General features: G+C 52.7%; 3 protein-coding genes across 9 annotated transcripts; 2 read left to right on the forward strand and 1 right to left on the reverse strand.

Annotated features, from left to right (window-relative positions):
- Nucleotides 1–465: 465 nt before the first annotated feature.
- On the reverse strand, nt 466–7267 carry TTC31 (tetratricopeptide repeat domain 31). Of its 6 annotated transcripts, none has more exons than XM_047745568.1 (13): nt 7113–7266; nt 6861–6949; nt 3668–3770; nt 3324–3547; nt 3065–3148; nt 2530–2586; nt 2350–2430; nt 2045–2239; nt 1779–1830; nt 1601–1691; nt 1371–1512; nt 1060–1161; nt 466–882 (listed from the first exon to the last, which is right to left on the reverse strand). In XM_047745568.1, the coding sequence occupies exons 1-13, from the start codon at nt 7150–7152 to the stop codon at nt 583–585; spliced, it is 1560 nt and encodes a 519-aa protein (XP_047601524.1). In that variant the 5' UTR covers nt 7153–7266; the 3' UTR covers nt 466–582. The 6 variants fall into 6 exon arrangements, with proteins under 6 accessions (XP_047601524.1, XP_047601527.1, XP_047601525.1 ...); XM_047745571.1 differs by having other exon boundaries at nt 6861–6935; nt 7113–7164; XM_047745569.1 differs by lacking the exon at nt 3668–3770 and having other exon boundaries at nt 7113–7267.
- On the forward strand, nt 7239–14110 carry CCDC142 (coiled-coil domain containing 142). 2 transcript variants are annotated; one of them, XM_047745563.1, is made up of 9 exons: nt 7242–8500; nt 8818–8904; nt 8982–9131; nt 9266–9396; nt 9469–9582; nt 12870–12984; nt 13195–13372; nt 13499–13698; nt 13854–14110. In XM_047745563.1, the coding sequence occupies exons 1-9, from the start codon at nt 7432–7434 to the stop codon at nt 14108–14110; spliced, it is 2301 nt and encodes a 766-aa protein (XP_047601519.1). In that variant the 5' UTR covers nt 7242–7431. The 2 variants fall into 2 exon arrangements, with proteins under 2 accessions (XP_047601520.1, XP_047601519.1); XM_047745564.1 differs by lacking the exon at nt 13195–13372 and having other exon boundaries at nt 7239–8500; nt 13854–14047.
- A 1005-nt stretch (nt 14111–15115) lies between these two features.
- Nucleotides 15116–16735, forward strand: MRPL53 (mitochondrial ribosomal protein L53). The gene is made up of 3 exons (XM_047745572.1): nt 15116–15251; nt 15351–15463; nt 15571–16735. Exons 1-3 carry the CDS (start codon nt 15160–15162, stop codon nt 15702–15704), a joined length of 339 nt encoding a protein of 112 aa, XP_047601528.1. The 5' UTR covers nt 15116–15159; the 3' UTR covers nt 15705–16735.
- Nucleotides 16736–16742: the final 7 nt, after the last annotated feature.

The following is a 16742-nucleotide window of genomic DNA, read 5'->3' on the forward strand; positions in this document are numbered from 1 at the left end:
AGGCAAGACCTGGTAAGGGATTTCCCAAATGTAAACCCCTTCTGGCAGTTGAAGAAGGTGAGGGCCCTGGGCAAAGGAGAGGTCAGAATGTGCACCTAGTGACAGGAAACAAGGCATGAGGGGCTGGGGCTAGAAGGAACAAGGTGAGGCTGGGCTCAGGAAGATGTGAGCATCTGCCACGATGCAGGGTGGGACTCAGGCCTCAGGCATCCCCTGAACCTGTTCCTGAGCACAGATCTCTGGCTGGTGCCTGAGGTGCCCAGAGCCAAAAATCAGAGCAGGCCCCAGATGTTCCCTTCTGGGTCTGATATAGTCTGAAAACCTGAACTTCTGTACAGTTCCCTCCTTAGCCTTGGTGGATTTTATTTCTCTCTACTGCTCCCAGAGGAAACCATCTGCTTCAGAATCAAAGAAAGGTTGTTTCAGTGGACATGGGGTTCCTTTCTGTCATCAGGTCTCTTTGGCAACAGGAACGGCCACCAGCGGTATCTTTAATTATAGCTTTAGACTACAAGATCTCAATATATGCAGGGAACTAGGGGAGGCACACATGGCCTTGTCCTATGAGGGACAGGTCCTCCATCATCTGGCCTGAGGTAGATGCTGGGGCCGAAGTCCCAGGATACCAGAGCCCTTTGAGGTGCCCCGGAGATGGAGAGGGTGGGGGCTCCTACTCTGAGCCTGGGGAAGGGGCGAGTTACAGTGGCTCAGTGCACTCGGGGGATAATGCAGCGGTGGAGACAGAAGGCCAGCGGCTCTTGGACCAGTGCTTGGAGGACGAATGACAGACAGGAGGCTTGAGGTGCCAGGCCCAGCTTGGGAAAATGGCTGTGGGAACCCAGTTGACAGAAGTGGCTCCCGGATTCCTCCTCGCTGATTCTGCTAAGAAGGGAGAGAGAGGGGCACCTGTTCCTCCTTTCCAGCAGCATAGCCCATGCCCCTCCTCTCACCCATCCCTGCCATCACTACCCTGAGGAAAGGAGCAGCACTCGCTGTGGAAATCCCAGCCAGCTCTCCGGCTGCCCGCTCTGGGCCCGCCAGTGGGCCTGGTTCCCTTACCAGAGCAAGGTGCAGAAGGCAAGAGTGGAGCTCCCGGGCGGCATCGGGCTGGGAGCCGCCTCTCAGAGTCTCCTGGAACACAGCAGCTGCCTCTTCAAAACGCTTTCATCCCAGAGCAATTAGAAAGAGGAAAGTTTAGGTATCAAGCGGGGGAAGGAAATTAAAACTGTCTCCTTCCTCAAACTCGCCTCAGCTCCTAGTACCACTGACACTGTGGTACCAGGAGCTTTACTAAAAAATGTCAGTACAGACCCAATCCCTACCCCATGCCACCCAAATTCCACCCACACTTCCAATCTCAGATCCCTTACCTGCAGTCCCATCAGGGCCTTGCCCAGGCGGAAAAGGCCCCGGGGCCAGCCCGGTCGCAGGGTGAGGGCTACCTGGGCATCGGCCAGGGCCCACATGGACTGACCCAGCCGCTCATGGCAGAAAGAGCGGTTTCCAAATAACCTGGTAAAGACAAAGTGACCAAAAGTCTAGATCCTTAACGCTCTGCCTCACCCTGACCTCCCAGCACAGTGGCCAAGCCCCCACTCACCGATAATCCCGGGGATTGAGCTTCAAAGCCTGGGTAAAGAGAACCACAGCCTTGTGGTAGAAGCCATTTTGGGCAAAGCTGGTACCCAGTGCTGGGGAGGAGAGAAGGTAGGAGGGTTCAGATGGGGCTATCCCAAGGAGGGTGAGGTGAGGAAGGAAAGAGAAAGAGAGAATCTCACTTGCCAGCTCCTGGCTCTGCTGTAAGGCAACTGCCAGCAGTCCTGGAGATGCCTAGGGATGGGGAGCAAAGTCAAGCAGGATTCAGGCCTCAGTGCCCCCAAATCCTTCTCCTTTGGTCAAACAATGACTATTGCCAACTTCCCAACTTCTGTAATTCTTATGACAGTTCTGCAAGATGGGATCAGCCCTACCTTCCCTGTCAGTGATGGAGCCTGACCCACATCTCTTAATCCTAGAGCCAGAGAACTTCTACTGGTCACCTCACCTCTGCCTTAGGACTCTGCCTGGGGCTCTCTTCTATTGGAGAGCTCGCTTCCTCCTGGCCCATCTTTTCTTTGGGGCTCCGGCTTTTGCCTCGAGGCTCCTGGCTCAGTCCCTTCTCTCTGCGGGCACTGGGAGGCCAATCCCCGACTTTACGCAAAGCCAGAGACACGAAAGTGCTAGATAGATCCAGTGAGTCCTGTGAGCAGAAAGGAAAGTTAAGGAGTGGGGATGAAATATGTCCTGGAGCAGGGAGAGAGGGAGGCGGGGTGGGGGGGCCCGAGATCAAGAAAGGAAGGAGACTCTCACCTCTTCCTCACTGCACTGTCCCTGAGGAGGGTTCCCAGGGCTGGATGGGGGGCTCCCATCCCCATTTGGGGTGGCCATGACCTGGAGGGAAGGCAGATGGGGATCACTTGAGCTGTCTGCCCTCTGAGCTCCCACCCTCCTGGCACCTAGTGTTCTTCATACCTGCTTGGAGACACTCACCTTGGGCTCCCCACCCTCCTGCTCCAAGCGCTCCTGTCGCTTGCGATCCTTTTGACGCTGCAATAATAATGATGCTGACGCTGATGATATATTTTGAACACTACATGTAAATACACACACACACACACAATCTGTATCTTGAAGCCAATTCTTTACATGTACAGTAAGACTACAGGTCGTGTACCAGGTTAAGAGCTTTGCACACACTATCTCATTTGATCCCTGCAACTCCATGAGGTAGGTTTTGTTGTTATCTTTGTGTTACAGGTGAAAAAGCAGACAGGAGACTCACCAGGCAGAGGTCCCCCAGTAAGAAAGAGGCAGAATCCAGCCCAGGCGGCACAGTGTGACTCCAGAACCATCACACCATAGGGCTTCCATGAGACCCTCCCCTCTAGGCTCTGAGCCCCCTAGGCCCCCTCTCACAAGAGGATCCATTATGGGCTACCCCAAGTTCTTTCCTGTCCTCACAATGTGTCCCCCTTTCCCTCTCCCCAATCCCTCTAGGTTCCCACTCCTCCTGCCCTCCAGCTACCTTCTTCTTGAGTCGTTTCTTCTCTGCTCTCTGTTTCATGCGCTCCTCTTCAGCCACCAGCTCCTCAGCCAGGTGGTTGGCTTCCTGGAGAAGAAAAGGCAGGTGACCGGAAAAGAGAGAGAGGGAGAACGAGAAAAACAAAGGGAGGCCAGCAGGATGGAAGGACCTTGAAAGGTCCAGATTAGGGGCTAGACGGATGAGGGCACATGGCAGTTAGAAGAGCACTGGGCGAGGGGAGGCCCCTTGCTGACAGTCTCACCTCTTCTGTCAGCAGGAGCTTCTGGGGCATGGCCACCTGAAGTAGGCTGTCTGAGCCACCAGGGGAAGGGGTGGAGGGGCTAGGAGGGCAGGGCTCAGACCCTTGAGGAGGATATAGGAAGGACTTTCGGAGACCACAGTAGGTGCCCAGTCCCTTGACCCCCTTGGCCATGTCACTCTGTCTAGGCATTTTCCCCTCATCGCAGAAATGGTCCAGGAGGTAATCTGTCCGGAGGAATAGGGAGAAGGGAAAGAAAAAGGTACATGAGAGAGAGGAACATCTGAGGGCCAGCCCTCCCCAGGGTACCAGCCTCGATCCCTGGGCTCGGCCCCTGCACGCCCCACCATGGTGCCAGAGCTGTAGCCGCCCGCTGCTCCCGTCCACATGGATCCGGTGCAGGCCCTGGGGATCACTCGCCACAAGCCGTTGAAGAAAATCTGCTATGTCCTGGGAGGGGGAGGAGAGGGGAGGCTGGTGTTGGGGGGAGCTCCAGGAGAGAATGGGGGACTTGGCTGGGTCGACTGCTCCACCATGGAGACAACCCAGCCACCCAGCCTGGAGAACCTTACTGGCTGACCTTCTCCCCAGCTCAGGGCCTGAAGACACGCTGCTCTGGTTTTCCTGGTTTATCACTTCCTTCACCACTCTCCTGCTTCCCAAGCGTTCTGTGTGGCCCTCAGCCCAGCCTTCTCTATCATATAAGATCTCCTCCTCTTGACCTGCCACTACATCAGCTACACGGAGGCCCAGAAAGAGCCCTCTTACCTGCTCTTCCAGCTACACACCCTGCCATATCCTTAAATACAGGCAACCCCATACAACCTGCTCTGTAGCTACATCACGCTGAAATGAGCACAGCATCCCTGGCTGGCCTGTCCCCTGCACGTGGTCCGTTTCCCCCAAAACCAAGCTCTCAGAAGTTATTTCCCTACTCAGGAACTTCCAGTAATCCCCCGGTGCCAGGGCCATAGGCAGGATTGAGTCTAGCTCCTCACACTGGGATTTGGAGCCTTCCAGAAAGCCCAGGATGACCCTCTAATCTTCCTCCGTAATTTCCTCCTGCTTGGCTGCTGTTGTCCCTCTGTTCTCAGGTTTCTTCTAGTGTTGGGATCGTTCCTCCAACTGTCACTAAATCCCTCCTGGCTCTGAGCTTCTCACCATACCTGTCTCACTTTCAAGGTTCAGATCAAATTCCATCTTCCCTCAAACCTCTTCATCTCCAGTGATCTCTGCTCTCACTCAACCAAGCTGGACTCACATGGTCTGTGTTATACAATTTAGAACCTTATTATTCACTGCTTTTTATTGTACTTTCAATTGGCGAGAAGCATGGAACCGGAAAGAACACTTTGCTGCCTGCATCTTAGTTCTGGCTTTGCCATACTGCCTGGCAATTGACTCTGGACAAGTCATTTAACCTCTCTGAACCTTGGCTTCATCATTCACAACACGAGATAAGACTCTTGAAGGCTTCGCCCGTTACATTCTGTGGTTCTTACAAGATTCCTCGTTTAGTGTCAGCTCTGGAGGAGGACAGGAGCCATCTTGTCCTTCTGGGGCCATTCAGGTGTAAACAGAGCACACCCCTGACTGGGTGGTGGCTCACTGACTGAGAAACTTAGAAGCCACATGAAACATCAGAGTGCTAAACGAATGCATAGCAAGGACTTCAGATCAGGGAGGTATGGTCAACTTTCTAAACAGTCTCAGAGGTAGGTTATCCTTCAGGAGATAGTTCTGACTCAACAGCATCTTCACTGCCCACTGCTGTGGGCTTTCATCAAGTCTTATTCTCAAATTCAATTTCCTGCTGGGTTTAATTCAATTTCCTAACTGGCCCAGTCTAGCTATCTCTAAAAACAAACCAAAAAAAAGGGATGATCTTGACCTTCTACCTCTCCCCTAGGCACAGTCTGTGCTACTGTCTTAATTCACCATGTGGCTGACCATGATCTGGCTCCCCAGTTCTCCATGAATCATCTCCTCTCCTCTGGTCCCACCTCTAGCTACAGTGGTCAGTGGTCTGTGAAGGTCCTACAACACACCAAGTGTGTTCCCATCTCAGGGCTTATGTCCTTGTTACTTCCTCTCCCTGGAATGTTCTTTCCCCAGTGAATGGCTCACCCCTTCAGATCCCTGCCGGCTAAACCTTTCCCAGGAGGCCCTTTCTGACTACTCCCTTTAAAAAGAGAAACTCAACTTCATTCAGCACTCCCTACCCTTTTTATTTTTCCTTGTATTTTTCATATCTGGCATACTATATTGTTTATTTGTTGACTGGCTGCCTCCACTAGATGCTTCTAATTCACTGACTAAAAGGATTTTTGTGTTTGGTTTACTGCTGTCTTCCCAGTGCCTAAAACTGGTACATTGGTGGCACTCAGTAAGTGTGGTGAGTGAGCAAAGGCAGAGTGATTGGTGAGGAGACTATTCTATTAGAGATGCAGCCAGGAGCTGGCTCTGAAGAACCCTGTGTGACCCAGGGAGTTTGGACTTTGTCTTGTTAGGGATGGGAGTGGACCTGATCTGGGGAGTGAAGCACTCAAGTCAAACACTCAAGTGAAACAGCACTGAGGTGGGGGTAGGGAGGACATGATTCTAGGGGTGGGATCTTTAGTTGGCAGGCCCCTATGACAGAAAGAATGAATTCTTAAGCTAAGGAAGCAGCAGCAGAAGCAGGAATGGAAATGATGGGCTACAGTCAAGAGACATTTCCAGGGGCACCTAGGTGGCTCAATCAGTTAAGCATCTGCCTTAGGCTCAGGTCATGATCTGGAATGGAGTCCCACATGGGGCTCCCTGCCCAGCAGGGAGCCTGCTTCTCCCTCTGCCTCTCTCTCTGTCTCTCATGAGTAAATAAATAAAATCTTTTATAAAAAGAGAGAGACATTTCCAAAGTGGATTTTAGTGACTGGCTACATGTGTGAGGTAAAGGAAAGGGAGGATTATATACAACGATTCCCAGATTTCTGCATTAAGTAACTGGATGTCCGTTTGTGTTACTAGCCAAAACTAAAGTTAGAGAAAAAGCAATCAACTTGCAAAGTAGATGAATTAACTAACGGAATTGCTGAATTTGAGGTTTTGGAGATACCCAGGAAGCAGCTGGAAATACAGCTTCTTAAGTGCTCCCAAATCTGATCCTGTCCCCTCCTCAATAACCCTATCACCTACTTGAGGACATCCAAGCATTTCAAGCCACTTGCTGCCTCCTCCCCATTTTTTGCAGTTCCAACCAAACCACTCAAGTCTCACTTCAGTGAAGTTTTCTAAACTTTTCCTTGCCTTGGTGTCTTTGCTCACACTCTTCCCTCTATTCATATTATCTTACCCTAAGGAACTCCCATCCACTCCCCAATTCTCAACTCAGACCCTCGTCCGCCCAATCCTGCCCACTTTCACCACCCTCCATTTGCCACGCGCTCCTCCAAGCACAAGCCCCAGGCTACGCCTCTACCGAGCCCTCCGAGCCCAGTGTGGCTGAAGAAAGGCGTGATCAAGAGAAACGGGACGAGGGGGAGCTAGGAGTCCTTTTACCTCGGCGCCGTAGTCCTCGGGACCGAATTCCCGGCAGAGCTTGGGGACAGCAGCGACCTCCAGCGGGCAGCCAGGCTGCAGAGGACAGTCTATAGTAAACGAAGGCGGTGGCGCGTCAAGGGACTTGGGAAGGATGGGCCGGAGCCTTTCGCCCACCCCGTAAAGCACAAGACCCTGCTGAAAACAGGTAAACCCAAGTGGGGCTGTCCCTCCCCTCCTAGACCTCCTTGTCGTCTTGTCACACCTGCTTACCTAACTTTATCCGCCCCACTGCCTTCGGAATCGGCGCCATCTCCCATCAACAGTGACCCGAAAGTGAAAGACCGCCTGGTATTTGATACAACCGGGAGGGTGGGGGGAGAGGGGGGGGGCGGAGTAGCACAGGGCAGACCGCCATCTTTGTTAGGGGCAGAAGCCTCCGCTTACGGAGCGCGAGAGAGTCCATGACGGTCCCGGCGGCTCCAGGGCTAGAGATGAAGGCTCTTGGGACGGGGCGGAGTCCCGGCGGCAGCGGGCGTTGGGCAGTGCGGGGAAGTGGGAATCGTTAGGTTCGTCCCGGACGCGGCGCCCCATGGCCCAGGCATCTCGCTCTGGTGGCCTTCTGCCTCCGCTTCCTACCGTGCCGCCGTTGAGGGCGCAACCCGGAGGCGCCGTGGAGGAGCAGTGGGAGAGAAGGCAGGCGGGGACTCCTGGCGGGGACTTTCGTGGCTGGTCGTGGCTGCCGGTTGCCGGGAGCATCCCCTGCCTAGACCCGCGGCCCGGTGGAGCCCGGGGAGGGGGGTCGTGGTGGGAGGCGCCGGCGGACGCCAGAGAGCACCACGACGAGGGCGCGGCGGACTGGTGGCGGGAGGCGGCAGCGGGCCGCCCGATCCCTCCCGCTCTGCAGCGTCTCCGGGCCGTGTTGCTGCGGCTGCACCGCGAGCGGGAGCAGCTCCTCCAAGCCCGGGACTGCGCCCGCCACCTACAGGCGGCCGTGAGCCTCCTGAGGATCATGAGTGCCAGCGCGCCGGGCCCCGACCCCCGCCCCTGGACTCAGCTGTGCCGCGACCTGCTACCGCACCCCTCCCGAGGAGCTGTGCTGCGAATCGGCCTACGGGAAACTCCCGTAACGTTACTCCTGGCGCGCCCTATCGGACTGGCCGCCCAGCGCCTGGATGCTGCCATAGAGATGCAGCTTCGGGCTCTGGGTCGGGAGGCGGCCAGCCCCGGCTTGTCTTCCCAACTTGCCGACGTGCTGCTGGTGCTTCCCGCCTACCACCAGCTGCAGGAAAAAGCCTTGAGCCATGTCCCTGGGGCAGCGCGCCCTTTCCCGCCCGCCCGTGTGCTCCGCCTCCTGACGGGGGAGCGGGGTTGCCAGGTAGCGGGTCAGCTAGGTGAGGCGCTCAAGGGAGCGGGCTTGCGGGATCAGCTCCGCAGTCGGTGCCAAGAAGAGCGGGAGCTGCTGCCGGGGCTGCTGGGGCTGCTGGGGGGCGTGGCGGATTCAACCACCAGTGGACTGGGGCTTGAAGGGGCTGGAGCCTTGTGGAGCCGGTACTGGACCCTGCTGTGGGCAGCTTGTGCTCAGAGTCTGGACCTAAGTCTAGGACCCTGGAGGGACCGCAGGGCAGCGGCACAACAGCTGAGTCAGGCACTGGGTCAGGGTGAGTGATGGGGCCTGGATGGGCCTTTGGGCAGACCGGGGTCTCTTTCTTCTCCCTAGCCACGTCACTCCCCTGCCAAGCGGACTGCAGAAGCAGGCCCTTTAGAATGAACACTACCTCCCCAACCCCTTACTCCTAACTCTCTAACCCCCTCCCGACCGGACAGGCTCTAGCATCTGGGTTTCAAGGCCAGTCTTCCTTTCTACTCAAGTCTTGAGTCTTGGTGGCAGCCTCCCCTCTTCCCCCGTCATTGAGTGGGCGGTAGTTCTGGAAAAGAGAGGCCTCTTTTCAGGCTCCAGAGCCGTTTCTCCCACTAGCATCCCTGCCTCAGGAGTGTGAGAAGGAGTTGGCTTCTTTGTGTCGCAACCTATTTCATCAGTCTCTTACCTGGAGCTGGGACCAAGGTGAGAAGGAAGGGGCATTGGGAGTGAAACAGCCCCAGATTGCTCCTTCCTCATCAAACCTTATCCCTCATCTTCAGGCTTCTGCCAGGCCTTGGGATCTGCTGGTGAAGATCAGAGCAGCCTTGCCTCATCCTCTCATACCACTGAACTTTTGCAACAGCTCTTCCCTCCTCTCTTGGATGCCCTTCGAGAACCCAGGTCAGGGCTGCTCCTCTATCAGCCTCCAGGTGAGACAAGGTGCTGGATATGGAGGAACAGAACAGTTGAAGATGTCCCCGTTATTCCTTTACTCTGTTCTGAAGCCTGCTTCCTCCCAGAGGGGTTTTGCGACCCCTCAGATACTCCATCCTCCTCTCCCCAGGTCCCGCACCACTTGCTCTGGGGCTCTGTACCCTGCAGACCACCTTGGTCTGGTTTCTGGGCAAAACTCAGCAGCATCTGGCAGCGTGGGCCCCAGGTTCCTTCCTGGTCCTGATCCAGAAGAACTTACCTGTGAGTAGCTAGCAAGTGGGAAGGGGAGCAGCCTGGGCTGGGCTCAAATCTCACTTCCTGTTTCTGCCAAAGCCTCTATTGCATGAGGCAGCAGCTCTGTCTAGAGTGGCGGCAGAGGAAAGTTTGGGCCTGGAAGTGGAGCAGCAACTGGGCCTGGAGATCCAGAAGCTAACTTCACAGATCCAGGTGAGAAGAGCAGGGGCCCTGACAGTGGCAGTTGAAAAGTCAGTTCTGTGCCCAGTTTGAGGGGTGGGGTGGTGGTGATAGTCGTGGAACATTCCAGTGACTTGGAATCTCCTTGGAGTCTCTGCTGATTTTATTTTTTCTTGCTCTGTTCACTTTTGTTCTCTCTTTCCTTAGCTTGTAATGGAAAACTTCAAACATATACAAAATTGGAGAGAAGACTATAATGGACCCCCATATTCCTACCACTGAGGCTTTAACAATTATCAGCTTGTGGTCAATTTTGTTTCATCTATAGGTCAGGCTCTCATTTTGTGATGTTAACAGCCACTGAAGATCACTGCCTAGATCCATTATTTCATTAGGGGGTACAAAGTGGTGATATTCCAATTCTATCATATCTTTATTTATTAGTACTTACTCCTATAAAGAAATTTGCCCTCATTAGTTACTTGGTTACTTTGAAGTATATTTTGTAAAGAAAAAGCAAGATAAATAATTGAATCTTTCCTTTTACCTACTAGCTTTTTTTTTTTTTGACAGAGAGATCACAAGTAGGCAGAGCAGCAGGTGGGGGGGGAGAGCAGGCTCCCCACTGAGCAGAGAGCCCGATGTGGGGCTCAATCCCAGAACCCTGAGATCATGACCTGAGCCGAAGGCAGAGGCTCAACCCAATAAGCCACCCAGGTGCCCCTATCTACTAGCTTTAAAAAAAAAAAAAAAAAAAAAAAGCTTTTATTTATTTGAGAGAGAGAGAGAGCATGCGCGTGATCAGGGGGAGGGGAAAAGGGAGAGGGACAAACAGACTCCCTGCTGAGTGCACGGTGTGTGTGTGTGTGGGGGGGGTATGGAGGGCTGGATCCAAGAACCTGAGATCATGACCTGAGCCAAAGTCAGCCCCTTACTTACTAGCTTTGAGAGGATGTTTCTCCTCTTTTCTACGTTTATCATTTACATTTTTTAAACTAACAATGGTGCCTTTTATTTTACTTTTAAATTTTTTTTATAAACATATAATGTATTTTTATCCCCAGGGGTATAGGTCTGTGAATCGCCAGGTTTACACACTTCACAGCACTCACCATAGTACATACCCTCCCCAATGTCCATAACCTCACCCCCCCTCCCAACCCCCCTCCTCCCAGCAACCCTCAGCTTGTTTTGTGAGATTAAGAGTCACTTATGGTTTGTCTCCCTCCCATCCCATCTTGTTTCATTTATTCTTTTCCTCCCCCACAAACCCCCCAAGTTCATTTACATTTTTATTAAAGTAATACATGTCCATAGTTTAAAAATGAAGTAGGATATTATTGAAGACTTCTAAAATAATGAAAAATATAGCACTTTAATTGCCCCCAACCCACTTCTGATTCCTGTTCCACAGTGATAAGCTTCATCCATTCTTGCTTGTCTTCTAAGATTTTATTTTCTTCTAAACTTATTATATTTTTATTTTAATTTTTCCCCATTTTGCACAGTATCTGCTCCTGCTATGGAAGATGTTTCAGTTTTTTTGTTTTCTCTTCCTGCCCCAGTTTCTCCTGTGCCCTGAATAGGGGCAAGGCTATAGATTTCAGGCTTTGTCCCTCTGCTCCTTTTTTCTCCGCATCTTTGCTTACTCACAGTGCCTTGGTGCTATGCGCTGCGTAGTTTAGCCCTAATCTACGATCTGCACCTGCCTGTTCCACCTCAAGTTTATTGCTGTCTCCTTCAACTCAACATACTCCAAAGCAGGCTTCTCATGAGGGCGTTGCCCAGTGATGGCCATGGGAATCCCCTAAGGAAGGCAGGCCATGGCAGGCATGTTGTTACAGAAGCTCTCTACAGGGTCTGTGGCTCAAGGTGGTGGCTACGCAGCCTCAGAAGAGTGGCAGGGGTTACTGGAGATGGGAAGTTCATAGTTCCTTGAGGGAGTAATGGGGAGATGACTGACCAAAGCAGAAACTCCCTGTGTGCATGCCTGTGTGCACACACACGCACATACACACACACACTTTTGTCCAAGGTTGGGTGGGGGACTGTGGAGGAGAAAGCAGGTTGGCATAAAATTGTGGAGGGCACTGAACACCAGCCCACAGAATTTGGGCTTTGTCTCATGAGAGATGGAAAGCCACAGGAGGAGCAGGAGGGGAACAGTGGAGACCCTGACAGAGTCTCATCCAGCTGTAGTGGTCAGGTTGGGAGGTAAGGAGACCTAAGATAAGAGTCCAGCTCTTGCTAGTTGTGAGAACAGGGACAGGAACAATGTGCTTACCATGGGAACTAACCATTGTGGGAAGGACTCTGCATGCCTTGTTCCTCTAGGAACATCCCAGACAGAAAGACTCTTTCATAATGTGACCTTGTGTTTCCTCAGAGTATTGAATGCAGGGAGATTCCTAACAAATGTCAGTTGACAAAAGGGTAATTTCCTTGGCATAAATAAGAGGGAGTCTGGGTTTTCAGAAAAGAGGAACAATTGGATTTAGGATAGGCCGCTGTCAGGATATGTACCAGGAGCTGCATGGGCTCCACTTAACCCTGTCCGGCCCCCAAACCCCTTCTTCTCTTCAGGCTAGCAGGCATCCAGTTACCTTGTCTTTACAGAGCCGCTACCACATTACCCATTTCTTGGGGTTCCTCTCCAAAATAGGCTGAAGAGACCCCTCTTTTTTGCTCTCCCATTCCAAAAAGATAACCTATTAAAGCACAGAAACCAAACCAGCACACGGGCCTTTTCTTGCTTTATAGGTTACACTACTCTGGGAAAATGGAAGTAGGGTGTAAAAAATATTCAGTGTTAAGGACATTCCAAAGGTTCCTGAATCTCAGAAAGTTAAAGTCGTTGCTCCTGGTCTGCATATAATTCCTGCCTTCCTTTCACAGTTGATGGAAGACCATACAATTCCCTTTCTTCAGCCTCTGCTTGTCTGTAGGTCATGCAGACCCCTCTCTCTAGCATTTGCTTTGGAACATTCATAGTGGTGAGGGTGTGTCCCTGTTTTTTTCCTCTTGATGTTCCTATAAAGTAAAATTAACCTGGAGGACTTCTAGATGCTGAACCAAGCTAAGGAAAGCAGGGTAATCCTGTGGCAATTGTCTATAATCTTTTCTGGGTCCCGGCCTTTAGGAAGACCCAATAAAAGTTAGGGTATCTCTTGTCAGAATGGCCCAAGCCCGTAGAATTATGCATACAGTTCTGTTCTGGGTCTTTATGGAAGCCAGTTTAAACACCTCAGATTTAGAAGAGCATCATAACTTGGCAAGTCCCTAACAGGTAAGCCCCTTTCGTTTTTTCCATATGTCCACAGCTCCTGCCTGAGGAGTCACTAAGTCTCTTTTTTCAAGAATGTCATAAACAAGCCACACAGGGCTTCGAAATCTACATGCCACGGGGTCGGTACTGGCGGCATCGTCTCTCTCCGGGTAACTCCTCTTCCCAGCATCCCCTTCTACAGTTCCCAAGCGGTAATAGTCTTCTGACCCCTCCAAATCCTAGATCTACTGCTCTGTTTCCATCCTTGTCCTTGCCTTCTGTGCCCCTGCAAATCTTACTGTCTTCCCCCAGACACTCTGTTAGGGGCTCAACGGATCTCCATAGCCTCATATCCTGGCCTTTCTCTTCTCTCACTCCAGAACTCCCCAGCACTCCTAGTGAGTATGCTGGGTTGGTGGTTCGCACTGTCCTGGAGCCTGTGTTGCAAGGATTGCAGGGATTGCCACCTCAAGCGCAGGCCCCTGCCCTTGGCCAGGCACTGACAGCCATCCTGGGTGCCTGGCTTGACCACATCCTGGCGCACGGGATCCGGTTCAGGTGGGGAGAAAAGGAGGCAATGGCAGAGGGCTGAATGGAACTGGCAAAGGGGAGGGGATAAGTGGGGCAGAGCAGTTGCAGAGGCAGTAGAGGCCCATGGCACATTGTACCCTGGCCTTCACTCAGCCTGCAGGGGGCGCTGCAGCTTAGACAAGACTTTGGAGTGGTCCGCCAGTTGTTGGAGGAGGAACAGTGGGGCCTGTCCCCGGAACTTCGCCAGACTCTGCTCACGCTCAGCATCTTCCAGAGGCTGGATGGTGCCCTGCTGTGTCTATTCCAGCAGCCCCTGCCTAAGTCTGAGGTGCAGAGGAGGCCTCCCTGTTGCTGTGAGTCACTCTTCCCCAACTCTAGGCTCTTTGCCCTGCCCCTTGCTGCTTTAGGTGCCCTACCTCCCATCCTCATTAGTTACCTCGTGTGGTTGTCAATAGTTGTCAAACCCCTCCTCCTGCCCACTGCCTGTTTTCCACTCCTGCCTTCCCAGGTACATGCAATGAGGTCCAGTCCATCGAACTGCCCAGCAGCAGCCTTAACAGCCTAGAAAGCTTGGAGCCCCCTCTTCGGCCTGGAGCACCCCCAGCTCAAACAGCTCAGCTGCTAAGCACACTGTGGGGAGGGGGACCTAGCCCAGAGGCTTACCTGGTGGGAAATCAGCAGGCCTGGCTGGCCCTGAGGCAGCACCAGCGCCCGCGTTGGCACTTGTCTTTTCTTTCCTGCCTGGGGATCAGTCCTGAATCCTAAGGAGCCTAGGACCAGGATCCACAAAGTCAGAGCTCCCCAACTCTCGCTTGGAAAGCCCAAATATTTAGAACTGCATATTAAAAAAGCCTACATTTGGGAGCTTAGAAGAAAGGCTACCTGAGAACCACAAGCTACACAGAACCTGGACTTAAAGTGAAGCATCCGTGATCACTCCAGTGCCTGCAATCCAGAGTAAAGGGCCAAACCACAGCCTGGAAGCTGGAGGTCAGCATCCGTGGGAGGCTCAGGCCTAGTACCCCAACAGTGAAGACCTCTCAGGGCTCGCACTGGGAGAAGGGCCATAGCGTTGGATCCCAGAGGAAATGGAAAGGGAAAAAGCAGTACAAAGCAGAGAGACCAGGATGCCACTTCCTTTTAAGTCCTAGGAGCCAAGCTAAACACAAAGTTAGTTCATCAGGAACCACAGAGGTGGAATAGGCATTTCTACACTTAGATCAGTCCCAGGAGTTGTATTACCCTCCACTCCCCGTCTCCTAACTATTTTCAGTCACTTAAGAATACTGGGCTAAAGGACCTTCACGTTTAAATTGCCGTTACTCAGAGTTCAACAAGTTTAATCTTCAGTTACCTGAGTAGGGTCCCCCCCACCCCCCGTAGCTATATAATCCCTGCCATGGTAGTGTCCCGACCGAAGGGACCAGCGCTTAAGATGGTGTTAACCTAGATCTGGCACAGCAGCGTACAGCGTACGGAAGGGGTAAAGGCTGCAGGAGACGGACGTGTTACCGGAGCCAGGCGCAAGGGCTTCTGCACTATTTATTGTCTTCACCGTGGTACAAGAGGTCTATTGATAGGTATTTACTGACCGCTTACTTCAGGGCCCTCCATACTCTGTGTGGAACCACCTCCCTCTCTGCCGGCCTTCCTCCTCCTCTCGGGCTGGGTATCCCGGGTCGGCGGCGGGGGCGCGCAAACACTACGGAGGGTCGGAGAGCCGCACCCCGCAGCCGCAGGGGGCAGGAAGGGGAGGGGGCGCCGCGTCAGAGGACACTTCCGGCCGCACGAGGTCTTCCGGCGCGGAGGTCACCATGGCGGCGTCTTTGGCTCGGCTCGGTCTCCGGTCGGTGAAGCAGGTTCGAATTCAGTTCTGCCCCTTCGAGAAGAATGTGGAGTCCACGAGGTACGAGGCGGAAGGAGCGGGGACGGGAAGGGGCGCGCCTTCCTCTCGCCGGGGGTCTAGCCCCCCGGGCCGGGAACTCAAACAGTTTTCACACCGCAGGACCTTCCTCCAGGCGGTGAGCAGCGAGAAAGTCCGTTCCACCAACCTCAACTGCTCGGTGATTGCGGACGTGAGGCACGACGGCTCCGAGCCCTGCGTGGACGTGCTGTTCGGTGGGCTCGGGTGGGGAGGCGGGCGGGAGGGGTGCCAGGCAGCCCGAGCGCCCTCAGTCCCGGCACCGCCGCCCTCCCAGTGCTTGACTCGTTTGTTTCTTCCCCAGGAGACGGGCATCGCCTGATTATGCGCGGCGCTCACCTCACCGCCCAGGAAATGCTCACAGCCTTTGCCTCCCACATCCAGGCCAGGGCTACCGCGGGGAGCGAGGACAAGGCCGGCGCGAGTACCGGGCGCTGATAGCGCAAAATAGCCCAACAAGCAGGTTTTAGCTTTGGATGGCTAGAATACCCACCTGAGAAGAGCTTGAGAGACGTCATCACTCGAATCACCATCTGGAGGGACACGGAGCGCCAAAAAAAAAAAAAAAAAAGCGAGAGAGCCATGTGATTACTGATACAACCAGCGTTTCTGGAACAAGACACAATCAAATAGGGGTCTGGACAAACTTGAATTTATTTCACTTTCTAACCATCATCCCGTGCTTAACCGTTTTGAATTTGGCTTCACCCATCACTCACCCAAGGTACCTCTTACTCTGATCAGCCAAATCCAGTGCTGTTTTTCTCCATCCTCATCCTTCCATCTCAGTAGCGTCTGCCACTTTTAATTCACTCCCTTGTAGAACTTCTCTTCCTCTTATGGCTTTTTCCTTTTAGCCATAAAAGTGTACCACTCTCATCCTTCATTTTCTTTTCTATTTCTGGGGCACCTCATCCTCTGTCATAAGTTGAGCTACCCTCTCCTGTTAAATCCTACATTTTTCTTTGGCTCTAATCTACTGATTACCTCCAAAGTCCACAACACTGTCCAAAATAGAATTGATAATCTTATATACACATATACTTGCCTCTTACCCTGACTTCCCCATTCCTTTTAAAGGCACTTCATCTTCTCAGCCACAGAGGCTGGAAACCACAGCATTTTCTCTGGTTCTGCCCTCTCCCTTTCCCTGCATATCCAGTCAGTAAGTTCAGAATATTCTGTCTTAAACAAAAGCTTCTGAAATGTTTTCTCCATTCCATTCACTTATATCCCACTAACTATATCATTGTATTCTCCCACCCAGTCTCCTTTTTTCTGATCATTCTTGCTGCTGCTTAACTTTATCTTTCAAAGCACATCACTGTTTTTATGTCTCCTTGTTTCACACTGTACCCAGCCTGTTTTTCATACTGGGTTGCTACCCATTGGTGTGGATCATGAAATCAGTTTAAGGGGATAAATCAGCCTTTTAAAAACAAAGTAGAATAGTATCAGAGTGCATGGCACAGGGAA

The sequence above is a fragment of the Lutra lutra genome, chromosome 9 (genome assembly GCF_902655055.1).
Source record: "Lutra lutra chromosome 9, mLutLut1.2, whole genome shotgun sequence".
NCBI lineage: Eukaryota > Metazoa > Chordata > Mammalia > Carnivora > Mustelidae > Lutra > Lutra lutra.

Excerpts from the sequence above, each read along its gene's own strand:
- TTC31 (XM_047745567.1), bottom strand. The coding sequence starts at position 7,152 with ATGGCGCCGATTCCGAAGGCAGTGGGGCGGATAAAGTTAG. Across the intron at positions 3,771-6,860 it reads CCGAGGACTACGGCGCCGAG|GACATAGCAGATTTTCTTCA; the intron begins GTAAAAGGACTC and ends TCCCCCTCCCAG. Across the intron at positions 883-1,059 it reads GCCTTCTGCACCTTGCTCTG|CAGAATCAGCGAGGAGGAAT; the intron begins GTAAGGGAACCA and ends CTCCCTTCTTAG.
- CCDC142 (XM_047745563.1), top strand. The coding sequence starts at position 7,432 with ATGGCCCAGGCATCTCGCTCTGGTGGCCTTCTGCCTCCGCTTCCTACC. Across the intron at positions 9,132-9,265 it reads GCTCCTCTATCAGCCTCCAG|GTCCCGCACCACTTGCTCTG; the intron begins GTGAGACAAGGT and ends TCCTCTCCCCAG. Across the intron at positions 9,397-9,468 it reads TGATCCAGAAGAACTTACCT|CCTCTATTGCATGAGGCAGC; the intron begins GTGAGTAGCTAG and ends TTTCTGCCAAAG.
- MRPL53 (XM_047745572.1), top strand. The coding sequence starts at position 15,160 with ATGGCGGCGTCTTTGGCTCGGCTCGGTCTCCGGTCGGTGAAGCAGGTT. Across the intron at positions 15,252-15,350 it reads AAGAATGTGGAGTCCACGAG|GACCTTCCTCCAGGCGGTGA; the intron begins GTACGAGGCGGA and ends TTCACACCGCAG. Across the intron at positions 15,464-15,570 it reads CTGCGTGGACGTGCTGTTCG|GAGACGGGCATCGCCTGATT; the intron begins GTGGGCTCGGGT and ends TTTCTTCCCCAG.